This window comes from Gymnogyps californianus, chromosome 6 (assembly GCF_018139145.2).
Source record: "Gymnogyps californianus isolate 813 chromosome 6, ASM1813914v2, whole genome shotgun sequence".
NCBI lineage: Eukaryota > Metazoa > Chordata > Aves > Accipitriformes > Cathartidae > Gymnogyps > Gymnogyps californianus.
The window spans coordinates 17,390,510-17,411,866 of NC_059476.1; the positions used below are offsets into that span (position 1 = coordinate 17,390,510).

Here is a 21,357-nt window from a genome sequence, read left to right on the forward strand (position 1 = left end):
CTGCTCTGTTGGGGTTTTTTTGTGTTTATGTCAGTGCATTTAATAAAAAATATTGTACTTACTGGTCTCAGGCAGCTGCAGCAGGAACTTAGGGGTTCCCTCTGATGTTCAATGAGTATGATTCCTCCCCCCACAAATTACTGCACATCATTTGAGCATGTCTGCATAGCCTGGTTTTCAGGCCGTAGGTGTTGCCTACACTGCAGCTAAGAGGTGCGAGTGCAGCATGCTGAGGCCTACTAGGCTAGCTTTTATCTAATTAGCTTGGATAACAATATTAGCAAAGATGTGATAGAATGAGCTTCAGTAAATAAATATATGCTGATGTGAAAGCCTGCTAGGAATCATCAGGACATCCCTCGGTGGCCAGCAACAACAATGTACAAATTTTAAAAACTCTTCCCAAGGGCTATTGAAGCAACAGCTTGCTAATTGCTTCAAAGCCCCAAATCATCCCACAGATAGTTTACAATTAGTAATAGTAAACTAAAAAAACAGTAACACAATTTTAAAATATTATATAAATTAACTGCTTGTCAAGATCAAATTTTAGCTGGAAAAAAGTTTTCATTTCCTCCCTGTGTTTCCCAGTCTTCAAAGATTTGCATGCACAGCTATCTTGACTACAGCCAAACCCTCTGTGTTAGCTGGCTCCATCATAACAGTCACATCTGTCAGAGCTGGGTTCTTCTGACTTCTTACTGCTGTCTACAGAGTTTCATTACTGGTAGCCTGAGTATCACCGTTTGCGTTCTTGAATGGTAGAAGAGTAACACAAGTAGATGAAATTGGCTCTGGGTCCTGAGTTACTGCATGTTCTTTTGTGAAGAGGAGACAGCCCACTGGCTTAATGAGAAAAACTAGAAAATTAACTCAGAAGTAGAAAAGGTAATTGGAAGACAAAAGCTGGTTACTGAACCAAAGGATATAGACCTTTAAAGCTTTAAACCCAAAAAACCGTCATAAGAGGATGTAGTAAATGTAAGTTAGGCAAACAGTGTAGGAAAAAGATTGATTATTATTTTCAAAATAAGAAAATATACTTGAGGGGGGAAAAAAGATGGTTGAAAAGCATGTACTTGCTCAATCTACAAGGGTCATCTTTCCGGTACTGCTTTATTATATTGTTCTGTGAATGAGCATTACTGGACAGGAGCATTGCCCCTTACTTTTGCTCCTATACGGCTGAAAGACACCAAAAGTTGACTGCAGCAGCAAAAGCAGCAGAACCCAGTGTCTCTCCAGTTACAACCCTTACCCTCAGACCACTTCAACTGGTCTGGAAAATCTGCTCTGTGTACATGCCCAGGCAGTGCTACACGAAATACCAGTGGATGTTAGTATTAGGGGTGCACAGGGAATAGCGCACACGGGCTCCTCCTCCACAAGTCGGGCTTTGTAGGGAGCAACAGGCAGACAGTCATTGGCAAGGCTTAGTGAATACTGGGAGGGAACCACCCTAACCAGGGGATCCTTCAGATAAGATATGTTCTTCTTGCTCCTGCTTGAACTCACAGAGAGGCAATCGTGTTTCTTGGGCTTGGAGACAAACTCCTGGATGCCATGATTTGCCCAGTCCTTTCATTTACAGTAATAGAGAGGTTCCTTGTGTTTAAACATACAATGGGAATTAAGAAGTCTCATTCTGAAACAGATTTTCTGCGTGACCTTGAACACTTAATCTCTCCTTGCTTGTTTTCTCATCTGAACAACAGGGATAATAATGTTTATCGACCACAAAGGGGGCTGCAAGGCTAAATTAATTAATGTTATAAAGCACTTTGATTCTCTTATATAAAAGGTTTTCTAGAGGTATAAAGCACAGCTATTTATTATCTGCATTTTCTTCACTTTTTATTCATGCCCTATCAATTCTACTTCAGCTTTTTCATCAAAATTATTTGTCCTAATCATCTCATCTGGGTGAAAAAGAAGAAATTGATAAAAACTAATGATTGCATAGAAACTAATGTTTGGAAAGACTGGTCTAAATTTCTTAATTTTAAGTGCACTTCCTCACAACTAACATATATATGGATCTTCTTGAACAATGTTTCTTCTCTTTGCTGACTTTCCAGTGTGGTCTTTTCTTCTTTATATACTGTTTAAGGTATCCATGAGCTCACACAAATGGGCAAGAGTATGCACTCCTGCTCTTACAATTTAACTTCCATTTCTTTGATTATATTTTCTGTTCGTTCTATTTTAATCCCATTCCTCTCTTGCTGACTTTTATTCTAATTGGCAGACTTTTTTTCCCTTCACCCTTCAAGAATCCCGAATCCACCAATGAAGAATCATTTGTATACACTGTCATTTCTATTTGCTATTTTACTTTTTTTTTTTCCAATGAGAAAGGGCAGGCAGTGTGCTGTGCTGGATATCAGTACAGTGCACCTCAGGTACACTGAAACCATTTGACTTCACCTTATGTAATTTCTAGAATGTATTTTCTTTCTCTTAGCAATGAGCCAGGACAGGAATTTGGCTAGATTTTTCCACATTTCTCAAGCACTGTGTAGCTAAGTGCTTCCAGAACATCTGATGCTACTGTTGCAGCATTCAGCAGCCTGCTGAAAGCGTGAGATATGAAGTAGATTATCTAACACCCAAATACTGGCTTGTCTGAGACTTTAGATAAGGATATGATTTAAATGTATGTATCCAATCTGTAAAAAGTGGTGGCACTGCAAAAAATGAAATTATAGGTTCCATTGTAGGTAAATTCTATAGTGTAATCACTTCACATGAGTTTGAAGTGCAGTTTCCTATACTTGTTTCTGTATTCCTATTTTTCTGCTCCTTACTATTTCTTAGATAAACTGGGATTAACTTTTCTATGTCTCATTGCTTACCCTAGTAATTTCCTGAACTTCAAAAATGTCATTGAACATGTCTTTGTTGAAAATAATAATAAGCTATTAAGCTAGCTTATTCAACATGCTCAAGTCAAAAGATACATACAATCATTAAACTGCAGTGAATGAATGGATTTTGTAAGGAGGCAGCTTGTTCGCTGGAATTTGTTGAGCTCTACAGAATAAGCCAAGTTTGAAGAAAAAATATATACTTAATGACTTTGAAGTTATAAAATCTGAAGGGCTTTTTGATGAATGTGGAGGATGATTTTCTCTGCTCCGTTTACGGCTTAGACCATTAAGACAAAGATTGACTGTAAATGTTAACATGAAATTTTCTGAGGCCTGGCCTCTAATTCTGCTTCAGAAGGAGGTGGGGAAAACAGGTTAAGAAATTCTAACACTAATTCTGGTTTTGATTTAAATGCTGATTTATTTAATCTTACTAGAACTCTGTTTCTGTCAAAATCCTGTCTTGCAATGACTGTGAGATTTCCCAATATTTGTAACACATTATAGAAAACTAGTGGCCAGATTCTGGTCAGAATGTGTCCCACACATTATCAGGTTCCTCTTAGTTCGGGTGGACAACGTAATAGCAGTGATTGGGAAGCATCTGTATCCCTGCATACTCTTTCCTGCACCAGAGGAGTGGCTTGAAAAGAAACTAAATTTGTCTACTGACAAGAGAGCATTGGTTAAACCAGGAAATGAGTCAGGATGCTCAGAGAACCAGCTGAGCTTCTAGGTGCTTTCCCTTTTGTCACTGAGCAGCATTCCTTCCAGCTGTAGCTTCACATGCATGGGGGCCGGTGCTCTCCACCTCAGAGACCACAGCGGTGGAAGTGCTGTGCTCCATGCATAATTTTGTGTTTTGCTTATATAAATGGAAAATGTGATGATGGTTTATTTTGCTGAATTTGGACACAGGAATGCAGGATGCCAACTTCAGTGAGACATCCCTTAGGACTTTAATGTAGCCTAATGATCACACATTGGAATTACTGCTGCTTCCAAGTAGTTCAATGGCATTTAACTGGTTAAAGGGGTGTGAAACTATGTGCTTTCAGTCTTCAAATACAAGTCTTTACAGAAAGAGTAACACTTAGGTTAACACTCTTCTTGGATATTTATGAGATCTTGCTGAAGTCTTAGAGGCCCTCACATTTTAATGCATTTGCAAGGCTGGGTATTGAATGAGTGGAGAAAAGTGTTGTATCTGCAAAGGGATATTTAATCATCCTGATTTCTCCAGATTGCTCCTCTGTGCAGACAAAAAACATTTTGCCAAGTGGACTGCCCCTTTTCTCTTTGCCTAACTGAACTCCGTTTCTTTTGTCATACAGGAGTTAAGAAAACGTTTCTGTGATTTCACTGAATTTCCCTGGGAGCATTTTCAGGTTAAAGTGAATACAGCTGCTTTGTCTGAATATTTTTAATTTATAATGCTTACATATTTAATAACTATTAAATATAAATATCTAGGTGAGTGGAATAACTTTATTTGGGATGTAGGTTCTTTCATGAGACAAGGTTTTGTTCTTCATATGACTGCAATAGTAACTACATTTACTGAAGATGTAAGTCAAGAGATTATTAAAAGTGGGTCCATACAAATATTAAATATTAAGCTTTCTGCTGTTTGCTTCATAAAGTACAGTGTTTATTGTGACAATACTTCATTCTTTGCTTTTCTGGTTTTAGGGACATGTTTAATGTTTCAGCAATATTGTATACTCAAGATACTTCAAGAAGGTACAATTATTTTAAAAGGAGTACTCGACTACAAGTCAGGCAAATTAAAACGTCAGTTATTGTCTCTCAACAGATTTTACCTGATTAGTGGTGGAGTTCCTTTTATTATATGTGGGATTACAGCAGCAACCAATATCAATAATTATGGGATTGAAGGCAATGCACCATAGTAAGTATAAACTATTATCATAAAACTTTTAAGGAAAACATACTCTTTTTCTTATGCTGACAAATGTAACTGACTTCATAAAGGGTACAGACATGCCATTTGGGATGACATTTATTATGAAATTTTATTAAATAATAGCTATGAAAGAGCAATGTCTTAATCTGGAGCTTGCTGCTTCACCTCTATCAATTTGACTCCATTACGGTCAATAGAATCACTTTTCATTTACAGAATTACTCCTAATTTACATCCAAATAAGTGAAAGGATATTAAAAATACCTAATGGATAGCATATTTAATGGAGCTACCAATTAATTAAACACTTTCAATTCATTATGCACCTTGAATTGATATCCTTCATGTGACTGACTTAAAGTAATTTACAAATAATTATGTGAAAAAAGGACAAGTAAAAATCCCCCCTCCCCCTCCTCCACCCCCATCCCCCCCTTAAAAATTTGGGATTTTCACCACCTGGAAATCTTCCAGTCACAATGTCTTGCAATGCTGACACAGCCCTCGAGTGTACTAGTGTATTAGTGTTCAGTATACCTCCACAAGCTGTCCAGGCATCACATTGTTATTAATTCTTGGCATGAAACATGAGATATGAATAAAGTACAATAAGTCTTTCCATAAAAGTGTAGCAGAAAATGAATCAGACGGCAAAGTTAAATACATTCTGTGTAAATGATCAGCGTGGCAACGACTGGCACACTAATGGATATATTAGTACTCTGCCAGCACTAGTACTCTGGAGGACATCACTCTTAGTTACTGCTTTGAGCATCTATTGTAATACATTTGAAACTAGTTATGTTTTGGGTAAGAAAAGTGGAAACAAAGGAGAATGATTTGTAAGTAAGCATTGGGCTCCTTAAAGGCATTTTTGTAGGTAATTGAAATTTAAATTCTGGTAATAAATTAGTACATACCATGGCTAACTGTTTGCTCTGCCTAGGGCCCAACTCATATTCATATATTTATTCAAACGTATCCAATTAGACAATCACTTATAATCAACAGTATATTAAAAGACTCAATTATTTATGTTCATAAATGTGAGACATTTTTCATTTTGGCACAGTTACAGAGGTTATACTTCTTTAACCATGTTAATCATAGCCAATCAATACCTGGTACCACAGTCTGTACAGAAAACAAGGCACAGGTGAGGGATGGTTATAAGACTGAGTAAAAAGAGAGCTTCTAATTCAACAACAGCATAGTGAGTTATATGCCTTATTCATTTTTAATAGTATTAGTACAGTAAATGTAGATGCACAAACTTGAACTTTTTTTTACGGAACTGATTTTTTAAGTGATCCACAATGAGATTCCACTTGAAATAAGAGCATCCCAAGAGACTGTTCCACTGGGGAGCATTCCATTTTCCACTTCACATCAAATATGCAGCATTCAAATGTACTTCAAGTATTCATGTAGCTTTGTGCTCTCTGCTTATCCTATTAAATATAGGTGGTAACTGACCTATCTTTTCACAGATATCTTTCATGGAATCTTTCCATGTGCATGTCTGACAGCAAAATATATACTCCTTGGAGTGTCTCTAAGTTCATTAATAAATATGTGTATGTTTTTGTTTAAGTTTCACATTTTAAAAATTTAAAGTAGTTATTCTGCAGTTTCTTGTGATAAATACCCAGTGGGACTGCCTCTTTTTAGCTGAGAGGTTCTCAGCCTGGGAGAAAAATTCATTCTGCCCTTTTTATAGTAAGTTGTAGATGATTCCTGGCTTAACAAGAATGTGATATCAGAAGGTTCCTTGCTGTATTGGAGGGACTGCAACCAATCACACATGCCTAAATGAGTATGAAGTGTCACACAGTGTCACTTTTAGAGCTGGAATGGATCATGACAGATCACCTTGTCTGTCTTTCTGACCCAGTGGGAAATTAGCTATATCCAAACCATTCCTGACAGTTATTTATCTGAGGTGCTTTAAATGCTCCGATAATGGATAGACCACACTTTATTCCAACAGCTTATTATCCTAATTGTCCTAATGGCTAGGAAACTTCTTGAAAAATCTAATTTCAATCTTTCTTGCTGCAGTTTAAGCCCATTACTTCCTGTCCTAGTCCAACAGATAAGGAAAGTAACTTATTTCTCTTTCCAGAAATCCATGCAATATTTAGAGTGTAAGAACCTAGTAACAGCTGTACTAGCTTATACCGCCAGCTCAGTTCCCTGTCTGTAACCATGGCTAAAAGCAGATCATAGAGAAGAGTGAAAACTAGGCAAATATTCCTTCTCCCCCTGACCCAAGTTCTCCCAGTTTCCATCTGGGTTTTCATGAGCCAGAAGTGTTTTCTTCCTCCATGTTTATTTGATTAGATCATTCATTCTCAGGACAGTCCCGTTAGACTGCTACTAAATTATGCAGCTGACTGAGGCTTATTCAGCTCATACTGGCCTGTGAACTACTTTAAGCTGCTCTAAAACAGTTATGGTTATATTATTCAAAGCCTAGCAAGTACTGATCCATGCTACAATAATATTATGCTACTAGTGTATCACAAAGAGACCGTCAATTTCCCTAATTTTTCTGAGGACATTCAAACTGATGTAAATTAACTCCCAGGAATTTCAGAAACAGTGCAGAATTCAGAAATGGCATATATCTTTTGGGTCCACTCACTGCAGAAAGCGGTTACTGTTCAACTGGAAGTCTTTTTTCAGCCTCTCTTATTACTCACACTGTTCTCTACTTTGGCAACAAGAAAATTCTGTAAGAACAATCTTCAGGCTTCAGAGTTTGTATCAATGTTCATTGATACAAACCATTGAAATCTGTACATTCCTATTGCTCACACAGATTGTATAAACTATGCCTCATTTGCTTTTTAATCAAAGTATTAGCACTGACATTTTTAATAGCAGAAAAAAGGGTTGACATAAATGGTCTTATACTTCACTGCAATTCTAGATTCTAAACTGACCTACACTTCTCGGAAATTTTCAGCTTTAATATACTGTAAATTATACTAGACATTTTATTCTACTAAAAAATATGAATGTGATATCTCAGCTTAATTGATATTAAAGACACACTCCCTTTCTCCACAACAAACATACCTGAACTTCTGAGACACTGTTGGGTCACACAAGTTAGTCAGAAAGCCCAATTTCACATCAGTCAGTTGTCCATCACATCTGATGTGGGCTATAAAATGTTCTTGACTCTCTTTTTTTGTTGTTTTCAGTTGCTGGATGGCATGGGAGCCTAGTCTTGGTGCTTTTTATGGGCCAGTAGCATTTATTGTGCTAGTCACCTGTGTTTACTTTCTCTGCACGTACGTGCAACTGAAGCGCCATCCTGAACGCAAGTATGAGTTAAAGGAAAAGACAGAAGATCCGCAGAGAATGCCAAGTACTGAGGTGGGCCATGGTCATATTACAGACTCTGTGTCCGTTCCCCCGGCAACCTGCTCCATGATTTCTTCTTCCTTATTGGAAAATGAGCATTCATTTAAGGCTCAGCTTCGAGCCGCAGCATTCACTTTGTTCCTGTTTACTGCCACTTGGACCTTTGGAGCACTTGCAGTATCTCAAGGTCATTTCTTGGATATGATATTTAGCTGTCTTTACGGAGCCTTCTGTGTGACCTTGGGGCTTTTCATCCTGATCCATCACTGTGCAAAGCGAGATGATGTGTGGCATTGCTGGTGGTCCTGTTGCCCATCTAGAAGAAACACCTATTCTGTCCAAGTTAATGTGCGCCCAAAGGTTAATGTCAATGGTGACACTCAAGTTCATGCACCTTGTCTTCAGGAATCACCATGTCCCAACAAATCAGCTGTGTTTAATCATCCAGCAGCTAGCCACTGCAAACTTACTAACCTACAAGCAGTTCAAAATCACGTTAACTGCCTTTCGCCTGTGACACCATGTTGTGCAAAAATGCACTGTGATCAGCTACTTGATGATGAAGCTCACATCCATGTCCACAGCGAGGGAACCTTCAGACCCAACATGCACATTCATAGATGTCTGAAAAGCAGAACTAAGCCACGTTATTTCAGTCGGCATAGGTCTGCAGGTGAAAGAGAGTATGCCTATCACATTCCTTCAAGTATCGATGGCAGCATCCACAGCTCACATACAGACAGTCCCCACAGTACGCATGATAGCCAGTCAGGTCACAGACGGGCCTGCTGCTCAAAAAGCGATCCATATCCTACCGTCAACCAGCCCGAAAGTAGCGACGCAAGTACTGTAATATATAGTTGTGCTAAAATGCCAGAAAGTGACACTGTGCACCATCCAGCTCATTTTGAAATGCACCCACGGACACAGTCATTGCCGTTTAATACGACGAATCACAATGGAATTCTCAAGGGAAACGTGCATGAAGCCATGATATACAGCTCAGATAGTACAGGAAATATCAAAACTGGCCCTTGGAAAAATGAAACTACTGTGTAGTTCATGGGCCATCATAATGTGTTTTTTCCCCTAAACCATCGTTATCTTTGTTTTTATTCCAAACTAAGTAAGATGACATATTTGTGTAGCTCATCAGTAAATTGTACAGCTTTTCCATCTTTATTTCCATTTTCTTAATAAGAGTCTAAAAGAGAGGGATAGCGACAGTTTTAAAGTGAAGTTATTTTTAAAAGAAAGTTATAAAATTATTCTGAAAGATAATTAGAAAATTAAGTCTAGACAATTGAATATGAGGCAATATCCTTGTGTTACACAGAACAACATTTCTTTAGAAATACATCATTTTCATTCATTGTTTTCACTTTTGTTCTGTAGTAACTTCAGACACTTTTTATAAACATATCAGCATCTTAAACTTTTACTTATTTATTTTTGTAGCAAAATATTATTACTGTGCCATGGATTTTAATCAGAAGTGACTATGGTAGAAATGATAAACAGGATTTTATAAAATTACAGCTTTTTAGATCTACAAAAGTGATACTGCCTCTAAAGATCTTCTGTAGCATATGGCCTGTAAAGTCGTGTAATGTACAGTCTCTGTTCTGTCCTTTTTCTTGTTGGAGAGAAGTGCTAGGTAATGTCTCTGTTACATCTATGGTGCTGTATTGGTTGTATTTTGCATGACATATGTCAGGATATACCATTTGCTGTTTTCTAGTGTTACATGTGTTAAAAAAAGAACAAAAAAAAGTGTTGTACGAGGCTGTGAAAAACCCTATTGATATTAATCTAGAGCATTATAAATCTACAGAAAAAAAATCACTCTGCACTAGTTTAAGTGGCACAATCCTTTGTATAAGGTTATATGATAGCTTTGATAAGGGTCGACTCTAATGTCTTTACAGAGCATGCACTACTCATTGTATGTGACACTGTGCGGTGTAATAGCAATTGTCTCAACAAGTTTTACACTTCTTTGTAAAGTATGCCTTTTGAACAAATCTGTAAGCTGTTTCACAATAACTTTTCCACATCTGTTAAGGTAGGGCAGTTTTATCATTAACTCTTTGAGGACTACAGTTATTTTCTTAAAGTAGCTTATTCTAGTTCAGAGACACTGTATATATGATATTGTCTATTTAGTTACATGATCAATGTAGTCCAGAGTTGTCAGGAAAGAGAAAGTTCAGTCATTTTCCAAAAACACATCTTCTTAGAGTCCATCTATTAATTTCACCACTTGCTTTCTGAAAACCCATTTCCTCCCCTAGCAAATTTCAGATTGCCTTCATCCTTTAATGCAAATTTGACCTTCAGAGAAGTTCTTTATCTTCCTGATTTCTGCTGAATTGTAGGGCATTCCAGGGTCAGTACCATTCTCTATTAACAAGGCTCTTGGCAAGAAATTTTTTCATGTTTCCATGAACATCTGGACACAAAGCATCAACTCACAGTACAGAACTGCATCATAATTATCCCTATATGAAATAAAACTGCTTTTTTCAAATAGGAAGGGTGCAGGATAATAATGGATCGCAGAAAGTGAATAGGAGCATAGAGCTGTGAGAAAAATGTCTACAGTGGAAAGTGAGCAGTGCATCCATAAATAAGAGAAAAAGCACAATTCTGTATGGCCACATGAGAAAGTTTGCTGTCATGTCTTAACGCAGGCTTATGTAATTGCTACGTTGCTGCAGAGAGGAAATAGAAAATTCCCTTGAGAGCTCATCAGTCTGCAATTCTCTGTGTATATGTTGCAGAAATCTTCACATACTTCAGCCCATTATTTTTCTGTTATTAGCAGTTTATTAGTCTCTACCTTTTTTTTTAATATGTAGGAATGTGTTTCCTAATAGTGTACATAAAGATGACAATTACAATTGTTAGAATGTTATAAAAACATGTAAGTCAGATGAATGTGTTCTGCAGTGTTGCAGGTGGGAATTAGTACTCAAAGGGTTAATGCTCAGTATCTGAGTGCAAGAAATCTTGTTTTTCTGTATTTTTGTAAATTTGAAATATATATCGTAAACTCCAGCAGTGCAATGTATCCATCTCAGATTGTGTATTTTTAAAAGGTGAGCAAGAAGAATGCACTAGGTGGTTGTCAAGTTTTAAGCCAATATACAAGTTTCATGACCGCTTCTTTAGCTAATACAAAAAAAAAAAAAAGAAATGCCTGAGCTTTATTATGTATATGCTGTATATGCTTGAACTGTCTCTAAACTAAAATACAGTATTTTTCTTTGTTTGCATAATGCAACATTTTCTGTTTAATAATTATTTTCTTTTAATATTACTTTTACTCGTTCCACATAGACAGTGAGCCCTAAACAAGCATAGACATAATGTGAAATACCACTTCTCTGTGTCTCAGCACTATGTATATGTATATTCTGTAATAGCAAAATCCTAGGAGGTCTGTAGACCATTATGCAAAATATTCCACACACACAGCCAAGTGAAATACTCACTCTGCAAGACCCCACTCGGTGAGCTTCTTTATTCAGCTTGTGTTTTAATCACCTCTGTTATTTTGTCTGAGAGGCCAGTTCCATCTTCATAATGGCTTACGAAGAAGTAAATAGGTGCTGCTTTCCACAGAATATCTTATGTGATAAAACTCTCTGGAATTTAAACGTAAAATATTAAAACACTTTTCTTATTGTGTTAAAAATTAATTTAGTGAATATTTCTGGGCTAATTTGGAAGAGATGTGTTATGCAATAATCTGTTTGCATATTATTTTTTCAGAAAATATACAGTATAACTACAGAGTAGGAGAACATGATATTAAATAAATATAAAAATATTTTGTAACATCAAATTTGACCAAAATGCTTTTTGTGCTTTTGACTTTTTTTTCCTTAAGATAAATGAGATAATTTCAATGCTTTGGGAGTCGGCTTTGTTTTATTGTGGGGTTTTGGTCAATTATAGTCAGTGAACCATTACTACTTTACCTGATTTTCTTTCATATAAAAATAAAGTCAATGAAATAACTGGAGTATAAGAGATATATTGTCCTAGTAAATTCCTCACAGACATACACATGTAACATGTTTCAAAGTCAGCATTAGTTTTGGTGATTCATTGATGACATAAAAATGACTGAACAGATTTGTACTGTTCACTTTCTGTCTGAGATTAAGCAAGAGAAATTTCATCCAAAAAAGATAATTTTTGGAGAACGATGCAATCAACAGAAATCTGAAGGGTTGTTATTACAGTACTACCAGGATAAAAATACGCTCTGATGCTGTAGTGTTCTTCTCTGCATACAGAAATTCCGGTTTTCATGACCAAATTTCAGACCATTTAAGTGACTCCATTTTAAGTCACGTAGACTTTACAAGATGAATTCCTACCCAGCCTCATATAAAGAGTTTTGGTGTAAAAATAAAGCATACATTTTTGCACATTATGCCTGATCATACGTGTTGTTCCCAGGAAGTCTGTTGGTTGTGTCTGCACTAATATGACTGAGCAGTGCTGTCAGCAGCCATAAACACATGTTCTCCTTCACCACACAGCTGCCTGCCAGCTACCCTGTGGGCACCCTATCCAGATGTTAACCCACCAAGGGAGCCTTCACTGTGGCTCTAAAGCATTCTTGCTGTCTAAACCAAAAGCAAAGTCTGTGCTTAAAGCAAAGTCAAGGCCACCTTTGATAGACAACATAGGCAATTGGGCAGCCTCCACTTGAACACTAAGGGCTGAAGGCAGACAAACCTAATGGAAGTGGCTTTGAGCAGCATAACTCCTCCTCCCTCCAGCTCTCTGCCAAAACTACCTGCCTAGTAGGTCTGCCGCCTACAGACATCTGCCAAATCCAAACAAATCCAGGCAAAATTAGTCAGCTTACCTAAAATTCCTGGTTAGCTGAAATGAGAGTGAAACAGCACAATGGAGTTAATGATCAGAAAAGCCCAAGTTGGAGGAAACCTTTTTGGATGCTCTGTCACAAAGCTGCTTCAGGTTAATCATGTGTGGGGACATGGGTCTAAGCATCCTGGATGCCCTGAAGATCTGAAATTGCTCTTGTGCAGACACCCTGATGGCTTACAAAGCTGACTGTGACTCCACAAATTTGGAGGTAGCTTCCGCTGTAAATTATATGCCTTTTTACAATGAAGAGATTGTCTGACAGAGGAGGCTTGTACGTTTGCCTATTTGGGGAAAAGAAAGCTGTCATTGGGATCAGGCGATAACCTTTTTAACATAGAATCTTCTTTGCATGGAAACAGAAAAAAGGAAGGTTGGTATGGTTCACTGTAAAGGAGATCACCTGTACTCTCACTGAGTTTTTGTTGCCTATGACAAGGAATGTCAGGCTGATGAAGACATTAGCAGCTCAGCAGCTTCCTTACCAGAACATAAATTCAAGTTCCTGTACCAGCATTCTCCAGTTCAGAAAGAAGCTGTAGGAGGCAGCTGGATCAATCAGGACCCATCAGCAGGGTTTAAAGGCTGGCTGGCTGACTCCAGTCAAGCAATTTCAGTAGTAACTTGGTGCTCTAGGCAGCTTTTACTTGCTCAGTTAACTCTACAGAGAAGGGAGCTTTTGGTTTGGTTGCTTGTTTTCTTTTGCTGTGCCCAGTTGACCATTTTTTTATTAGCAATTGAATTGCTAAGAAGAAAACTTATTCTACAAATTACCTTGACTATATAAACCATGGCTTTTTGTTCCCTGTTACTAGGTCTGTGAAGGTGCGAGTGAATCCCTGTTCCCTTATCCTACCAGTCTATTTACCTGAGTTTTTCAGGAGCCAAACAAGCAAGCATCAGGACAGTAGTATGGGGCTCACTTCTCTGCAAGGAGGGTTGAAATTTGGCTTGCAAGCTCCAGAGCAGTTCAACCTCAGACAAATATCCTGCCTTAAGGTTGTGCAGCTGGCCATGCCTGAGAGGTAAAGGGGTTTTTTGTAAACATGGTGTCTGTATACCCCATAGGTACTACTGTCACTTTACATTTTGATCTGTTTGAATTCGGTAGTGCCTTGCAGTCTGAACAACAAAATGACTGACTGTTCCCATCAGCCTGTCACTCTGCTCCAGCTGTTCCCCTTAACCTGCAGCGCACTGTCAAATGAGATTGTCCAGCATAGTCAGTGTTTTCGCTCATTCCTGTATTTGTTTCTCACGTACTCAATAACACCTGAGGAAGGCAGCAGGAGGAGCTGATTTTGGGGCTAGGGGGAAACTCTGGGAGAAGAGAAAGCAATAAAACACATTATTCGTATTCTTCTCACAGTACTTTTTTTTGTTAGCCCATTTGTTACTGAGCTGTAAGCAGTTACAGTCACTTATTCCCTGATTCTTTCCATTGTAAGACCTTGTTCTCTACTAATTAGAACATAGCTGAAAGTTAACCATTTAGCTTGATTTATGCCCTCAGCAATTACTGCCCTCAGATGGATGATTTTAAAGAGTTCAGCCAAAACGGCTGCAATGTTTTCAGGAAAGAGGCTTGCGGAAAGTATGTTTGTCCACAATAACACCTTTCAGTGATTTTTTAATAGTTCTGTCTTCAAGGTCCATTATTTGAAAACTTTGGGAAGTATGGCTATTATAAGAAGAGATAAGGGCACTTTTTGCTATTTCTGGAAAGTAAGCAGTTCAGTACAGATGACAACTTTAGCCACTAAAAATATCCCAACATACTACTGAGAAAAGTCTCCCTTCTTCTTAGGACGTGTATGCCTTGACTGAGGCTACACTCACTGATGATGTTCTGCTGCAAGCTATAGGGGCTGTAAAGGACCTGACCTATAAATGATTGACTTCAGCTGCCCTCAGCTAGGATTAGGATGGAGAGCAGGGAGTCTTGATTCTCATGTTCTCTGCCAAACTCTCCAGCTTGCCTCTCCCTTGTAGACACCGTGACGGAATGGAGGAGGGAACTGCCTGATTTGTATGAGGAGAGACAAATGCTGGGCTAGAGGAAACTGAAATGAAGAGACTGAGCTTCTAGCAGTGGATTGGGTTGAGTGAAGCAAGCTGACCAGAAGGCGAGAGGCTGGTATGAGTAGGAAGCTGCAACAAGCTGGCTTGGGGACTGATTTGAAGCTGGGAGGGAAAGGAGGATCACAAAATTGAAAAGAGGGACTTGGAGGCTGGGAAGAAACTGGGACCAAATTGGTAATGGGGGCGAGGGGGAGTAGGGTGAAACAATTATGTCCGCTGGTGTTGCCGGGCTGGGTATGTAAGCTAAGCTCTGTGATTCCTCTGCAGCCAGTAAATATCTGAAAACCTACTAGCAAAATGGCTATTCGCTTATAATGCTGGTCCTCATAGAAAATGACAGTGTATTAGTGCTGTCAGCTATTTCATTAACGTAAGTGTCAGAAATCTGTGTAATGAATCACAGATGCTCAAAGCTGTTGATTAACCAGATATTTCATGTGCTACATGACAGTATTTCTGTATTTTTAATGTCATCTTTCAAAATCCAGGAACTATCACAAAAAAGACAACTGATTTCAAACAGTACCAGTGAAGCTGAAAGTCAAACACACCAAACTGAGGAACTGTTAGAATTAAGGTTGCCTTTGGAACTTTCATTCACAACTTCAGTCTGTCTTTTGATGTTGTTTTTAACTATTTGAGTGCATGCTGCTTTATAACACCATGGCTTTGATGCTGCATGTTTAGTGTTCTCTAAATGTGTGGTTTTGTGTACATCTAGAGTTAAGCCAGTCATTTCACTGTAAGCTTTCTTTTCCATCTTTTTTCCATGTTTTTTTCTGGAACTTTTAAAGAAAGCCTTCTCAGAAGAATTTTGAGGTTGAAGGCTTCTAATAACACAGACCCTGCTTTCCTACCCTTCCCTGTGCTGGTTGCTAGAAAGGAAGAAGTGGCTTGAAAGACTTTCCTTTGAGCTTCCCCTTATTTGGGGTTCTTTTCCAAAGTATTTAAGTAGTTGTATAATTGTTCCAAGTGTTGTCATCGCTATGAGGACATAGGAGAATTAGGAGAAGGAGCAGGCTGAAGCCAGGAAGTCCCTGCCCTGGCTCTGTGCAGCTGTATTACACTCCGTAGGAAGCCTGTACCTTAACTATAATAATTCATGTTGACATATGGACTGCCTGTAAATCCCGTCTTCCCTGCAATGGAATCTGTTCTGGAAAGCCTCCTATGGGGAAGATACCTGGGGCTGCTGAGAAGGGCATCACATACCCAGTCCCTCCAAACTGCAGAATGTGCCAGCTTTGGCTGATGAGGGATGGACACACTTTTGTCTCCAGCACTGCACAATGGCCTCCTCAAGCCAACAGCTATCTAACCTTACGCACCAGGAGAGAGTTTCAATGCAAACATGAGGTTTAGCTCTTGTCATTAGACAAAGGTCATTCTGCTATGAGCTCTAGGAAGGTCCCTTCCCTTCAAAAACTCATGCTTCATTGCTAACCCTGAGCCCACTGCCCAAGCCAGACTGGAAAGCCCCAGTCCCCTTGACAGGATGGTGTGAGAATGCAACATCAGCATGGAGGGCTGGTTCCTCTCTATCTTGTGTAAAACCTACTGAAACTTTCCCTGCATTCATATATGAGAAAAAAGCAGGGAGGAGAGAGTTAAAGGACCAGCTAATCTCTTCTGGGATAGTAAGTTTAAGTGCTGCAAAAAACAAAACAAACCCCCAGCCACTCTGAGTTAGTACAGAAGCCTTAATTCTAGCATTATAACAACACTGTATTCCACCTGACAGCACAGCACAAGCAACGTGACATACAGTCAAGGGCTACAGTACATTTAAAGTAACTACACTTCACCCACAGTGCTTTTCCCCTGGGTAAAAATAAGCTGTACACAGTTGTACTGTGGAAATATTTTCTGCATCATTTGATACTCTGGTGGACTGTTTTAGACTAAGGATCCATTTAGCGTGGACATGCACTTAAAATGTTTTTGTAATATTGAAGTGAAAAGAGGGAAAGTTACTTTTTCTTTTTTTTTAATTACACAAAAAGCTAATCATCAGTATTACATTGAGATGTTATTTTTCTTCAGTATGTAGCTAACACAGAGCCAGACAGCTGCATAACAGAGCACTGCACCAAGAACGCAAAGTAACCATGGAAAATGGAAAAAAAATCCTCTTACTCTCAGCAGTTCAGAACTTTACCTGTAAGGGAATGATTCCAGATCATGCAATGATGTACTTCATTAGCCCATTCATCTTCTCAGTGTGTTATTAAGCTTCAAGTTGCTTAACAAAACCAGGGAGATCAGAATATGCCAATCAAATTCAGAATGACTTGAACAGTCTTTGGTATAAGTGGCTTACGTAGTTCATTGTAGATTGATGCAGGGAAACTGCTGATAGAGACAAAACATACAGGATATGATTTCAAAGGCCCTGGAGCTGTAGGATGAAAAGTCTTTAGCAGAAGTCCTTTTACTTAGACAAAGTAAGAATAAAATATCTTATGTAGGATATAAGGAGGTTTGAATTTAAATCAGTGAAACGATGAAAGAGACTGACAAAGCACCATTTTGAACAGCTCAGCACAGGCTTTTCTTCCTTGTGTAACCACTGCTGGATGCAAGGAAATTTTAATTTATGCAGTCTTTAGTCAAACTTTTTTCACTTTAGAGCAATAAGCTGTAAAGTTGAAATTACAGGCAGGAACCCTTCTATCAGTTTCCATGGGTCCTAGGTTGAATGCACAGTGAACAGAAAAGGCACGGCGTACGGCTTAGAACCTAATCTGAAAACTGAGAAACTGCAAACCTCATTAAATGGAGGCTTTCCATCGAGGCATGGGGTCGCACATCCTGGCACGCATCCACAGTGGGAAGGACCTGGAAAAAAGTGGGTGGAAATGAAGGAGAAATGGGGCATAAAAGGGAGGAGGGTGTTGTGACGGGTAACTGAATGAGCACAAGTGCCTGCTGAAATGGTGTGAGCACAAGAGTGACCACAAGCCCTGGATGAGTAAAGGAGCGTATTGAGCAGGACTGCACATGTGAGCCTGTTCCTGTCGTGATGCTCATTCAGAAAGGATGCCAAAAGATTGGATAATGTTTGGACAGTAGCCTTGAAGATAAGCTGAAAACTGGAAATATGCTTCAAGCTAAAGGCATGTAATGTGTTCAGGTTGTGGAGAAAGAGAGGGGGAAAAAAAAAAAGTTAAGTGATTTGATCACTGTCCACAGGTACCTATACGGGCAGAAACTACCATACAGAATGTTCTTTAATCTAGCAGCAAAGGTATGAAAAGATCCAGTGATTAGGAGCTGAAAGTAGGACTTGCCCTTTAATCTGCAAAAGTAATTAACTTCATAACAATTCCTTAGTGATATGGTAAGCTGAAATTTTTAACTCAAAAGAGCATATCTTTCAGCAATATATTTCACTTCAAACACAAATTTTTGACCTCGGTGCTATAAGAATTACAGGGTAAAATTTTCCAGGCAGTTTACGTTCTATTTGATGTTCAGTAGACTTCGCCTCAGAAAAACCCTAATTTCAGATAGGTATTGTAGAGGTGAGGTAGAATAGAAAGGACAATGTCTCAACCTGCCTATGGAGAACCTAGGAAATTGTGTTGCACTCCAACACCCTTGACTTTGGTCTTCATGGCACTGTTCAGTTTAAGTGCCATTTTAATGTTTATGATTCCAGGTTCTTTGTAAATGGTATATTTGAATGGAAAATCTTTATATTCTGCAACATAATAAAGCTCTTAGTTACTGCTTTAAATTAAAAACTCCCTTAACCTCTGACTAAAACCACAATGGTGCTTGCTTAACTAGATGTTATCAGTATGTCCTGTAACCGTCCGCATTAAATCAAATTCTTCCTTATCTCCTCTCTAGCACCTAATGGCCAAATTTTGAGCTGCATTAAGAATTTGATGTTTCTAATATAATCCCTTCCTTGCAAACTTCCCAGGGTGTTGTTTATACTAGAATACATTCTTTATAATCCTCTATTTTTCTGTCTTTCCAGTAAAATTGGTAAAATACTTCCAGATTTCACATTTCCAGTAGTAGAAAAATTGAGGATCTCGAAAGCTTCCCAAAACCTTATTCCAGCTTCCAGGTCCAAAGTTTCATCTTCCTTATTTGGTGTGTCTACTTAATCTTGATGTAAAATGATTTAGCCTTTAGTCTGTTGGGAACAAAGGTAAAGCAACCATGTGTTAGGATCCTAGCACACTGCACAGAGGCTGGCATTTTCTAGGCAGAGATAGCTCTGATTCTGTACCTACTGTTTGTACATAGTCCCAGCATCTGCACCTGCGCACATCTGTGCACCTCAAACTGTGATGAACAGGATGAAACTGTTCCTGGGCTGTGTTGGGAGATCTTCCTTTCCCCCCCCCCCCCCCCCCCCCCCCCCCCCCCCCCCCCCCTCTTTCCAGCCTCATGCACAATGGTTCTTCTCATCCTCCTATTTGTCATTATCCGACTTTGGTTTGTGCGCTGTGTGGTCATGTTGCTGTTATTCCACTCACTTTTTCGTGTCCTTCTGGAAAGGCAGCACAGGTTTAGTGCTGACCTCAGCTTACCTGACAGCCCCAGGTCTTGCGCTGACAGGTAGTGTCATGGCTGTGATCTGAAATGCTCTTTGCTGTCTTTTTATCTGTCCTCCTAGATGTGGATTCATCCAGGGAGATAATTAAGCTGCAGTCCCCTCAACCTCTCCATTTCTCCCGCCTGCTGCAGCATGCTGGGTCCTGTGATAGGATCACTCGTGTCCTTTCTCAGGCACATTGTATAACTTCGGTGCCAGGCATCCATGGTGTCCTCTTTATTCTTCCTTTCTGAAAATGCTTCTGCTGTGCAGCACATAGCTCTGCTTGGTTTTCTATATTATTTGTTGTGAAACATCCACATATGGGAGGGTTGTTCTGATTATAGACCTGTGGCAAAGTGATTGGATTGCTTTCTGCTCTTTCTCACAGAAATTATTTTATTTGCCTAGTAACTGATTGTTTATGAATACTGAAACACAAGCACCGCAGCCAATTTGGGAACGTCCTCTGCTGACATTCCCCAAAAGCACCAGTGTTGTGCAAATCTACCAGGAAGTATCACTTCTCTTTTAAGGCACTTGCTGAGTTCTTCATTTTCCACTTCTCTGTTGCCCCTAAAGCTTCTTGCTATTTCTTGGTTTTTATTCTCCCTCTCACACTTTGCTCTGTGCGGCTCAGACGGCATCCAGATGGTCTCTTCCTGAAGTGAGCCCTTTCTGGAAAGAGCCTCGCTGTTGGCACTCACCAGAGGATGAGGCTGACCTGAAAAGACTGTGCAAAGCAGAGAGGTTATTTTTCCTTTCACTGGCACTTAGGAGTTATATAGCTCTAAACTATATATATGTGTATGTATGCATGTGTACGTATGTGTGTAATTTGTATGTCTGGAGACAGATACTCACACACACACACATAAATGAACTGTGGAGAATGTTAGAGAGATACCAACTTAGTGCTTGTTACTGCCTCCCTCTGTTTTGAGCAAGCAGCCCATGTTTTCAGAATATGTCTTCTAATCTGAAATATTACCGGTATTTGCAGTATTTCCTACTGGTTTTAAACGGAACCTACAATTTTCTAAGTGTTACAGGTATTCCAACTCTGCATAAAAGGAATGAACCATTTAAAACCTCAGAAGCTTTTTCCGTGGCCATAATTGCTCTTTCACTTGCATTGTAAGTACCTCCCCAGAGGTGTGGGAAGTTGCCACTTGTAAAATTAGACAGAGAGAAGCACAAGATTCCTAATTGTGATATTTTTAACATAATTTTGCATAGGCTGGACAAAATTAGACCTTTTATATATTCCTGATACGCATTAGCAACTTTAAATTCCTTTTAGCAAATTTCTGTTCCATGGAAATGTCTTGATTTATAGGCAAAGAATACTACCATGCGATATTTCTAGAGAATTGAAGCCACACGGTTCCAATTCAAATTATTTCAGATGCATGTAGTTTACAAATGAAAGTTCCCCTGTGAACCATAAGATATTGATGAGTTTCTCCAGTTAAGAGTTAAATGAGTCAGACTGCAGTCTATCTAGCCATAACAATTAGAGGCAGAAATCATTAATAATTTAATTATAACCACTCTTTTGACTGTGGCTGGTGTAGAAGATTGCAAATATGAAACGCTTGCATAATTATTATTCTGAAGATCATTCAGGACAAATAAAA

At 38.9% G+C, this 21,357-nt stretch overlaps 1 protein-coding gene across 2 annotated transcripts in view; it reads left to right on the forward strand.

The window, feature by feature from the left end:
- LOC127017856 (adhesion G protein-coupled receptor A3-like) overlaps positions 1 to 9,231 on the forward strand; it is a 284,811-nt gene extending 275,580 nt beyond the window's left edge. For both annotated transcript variants that reach the window (XM_050899150.1, XM_050899151.1), the window contains 2 exons: positions 4,687 to 4,782; positions 8,010 to 9,231. In XM_050899150.1, coding sequence (XP_050755107.1) covers positions 4,687 to 4,782; positions 8,010 to 9,231 — 1,318 coding nt within the window. The remainder of the gene's footprint in view (positions 1 to 4,686; positions 4,783 to 8,009) is intronic.
- Positions 9,232 to 21,357: the final 12,126 nt, after the last annotated feature.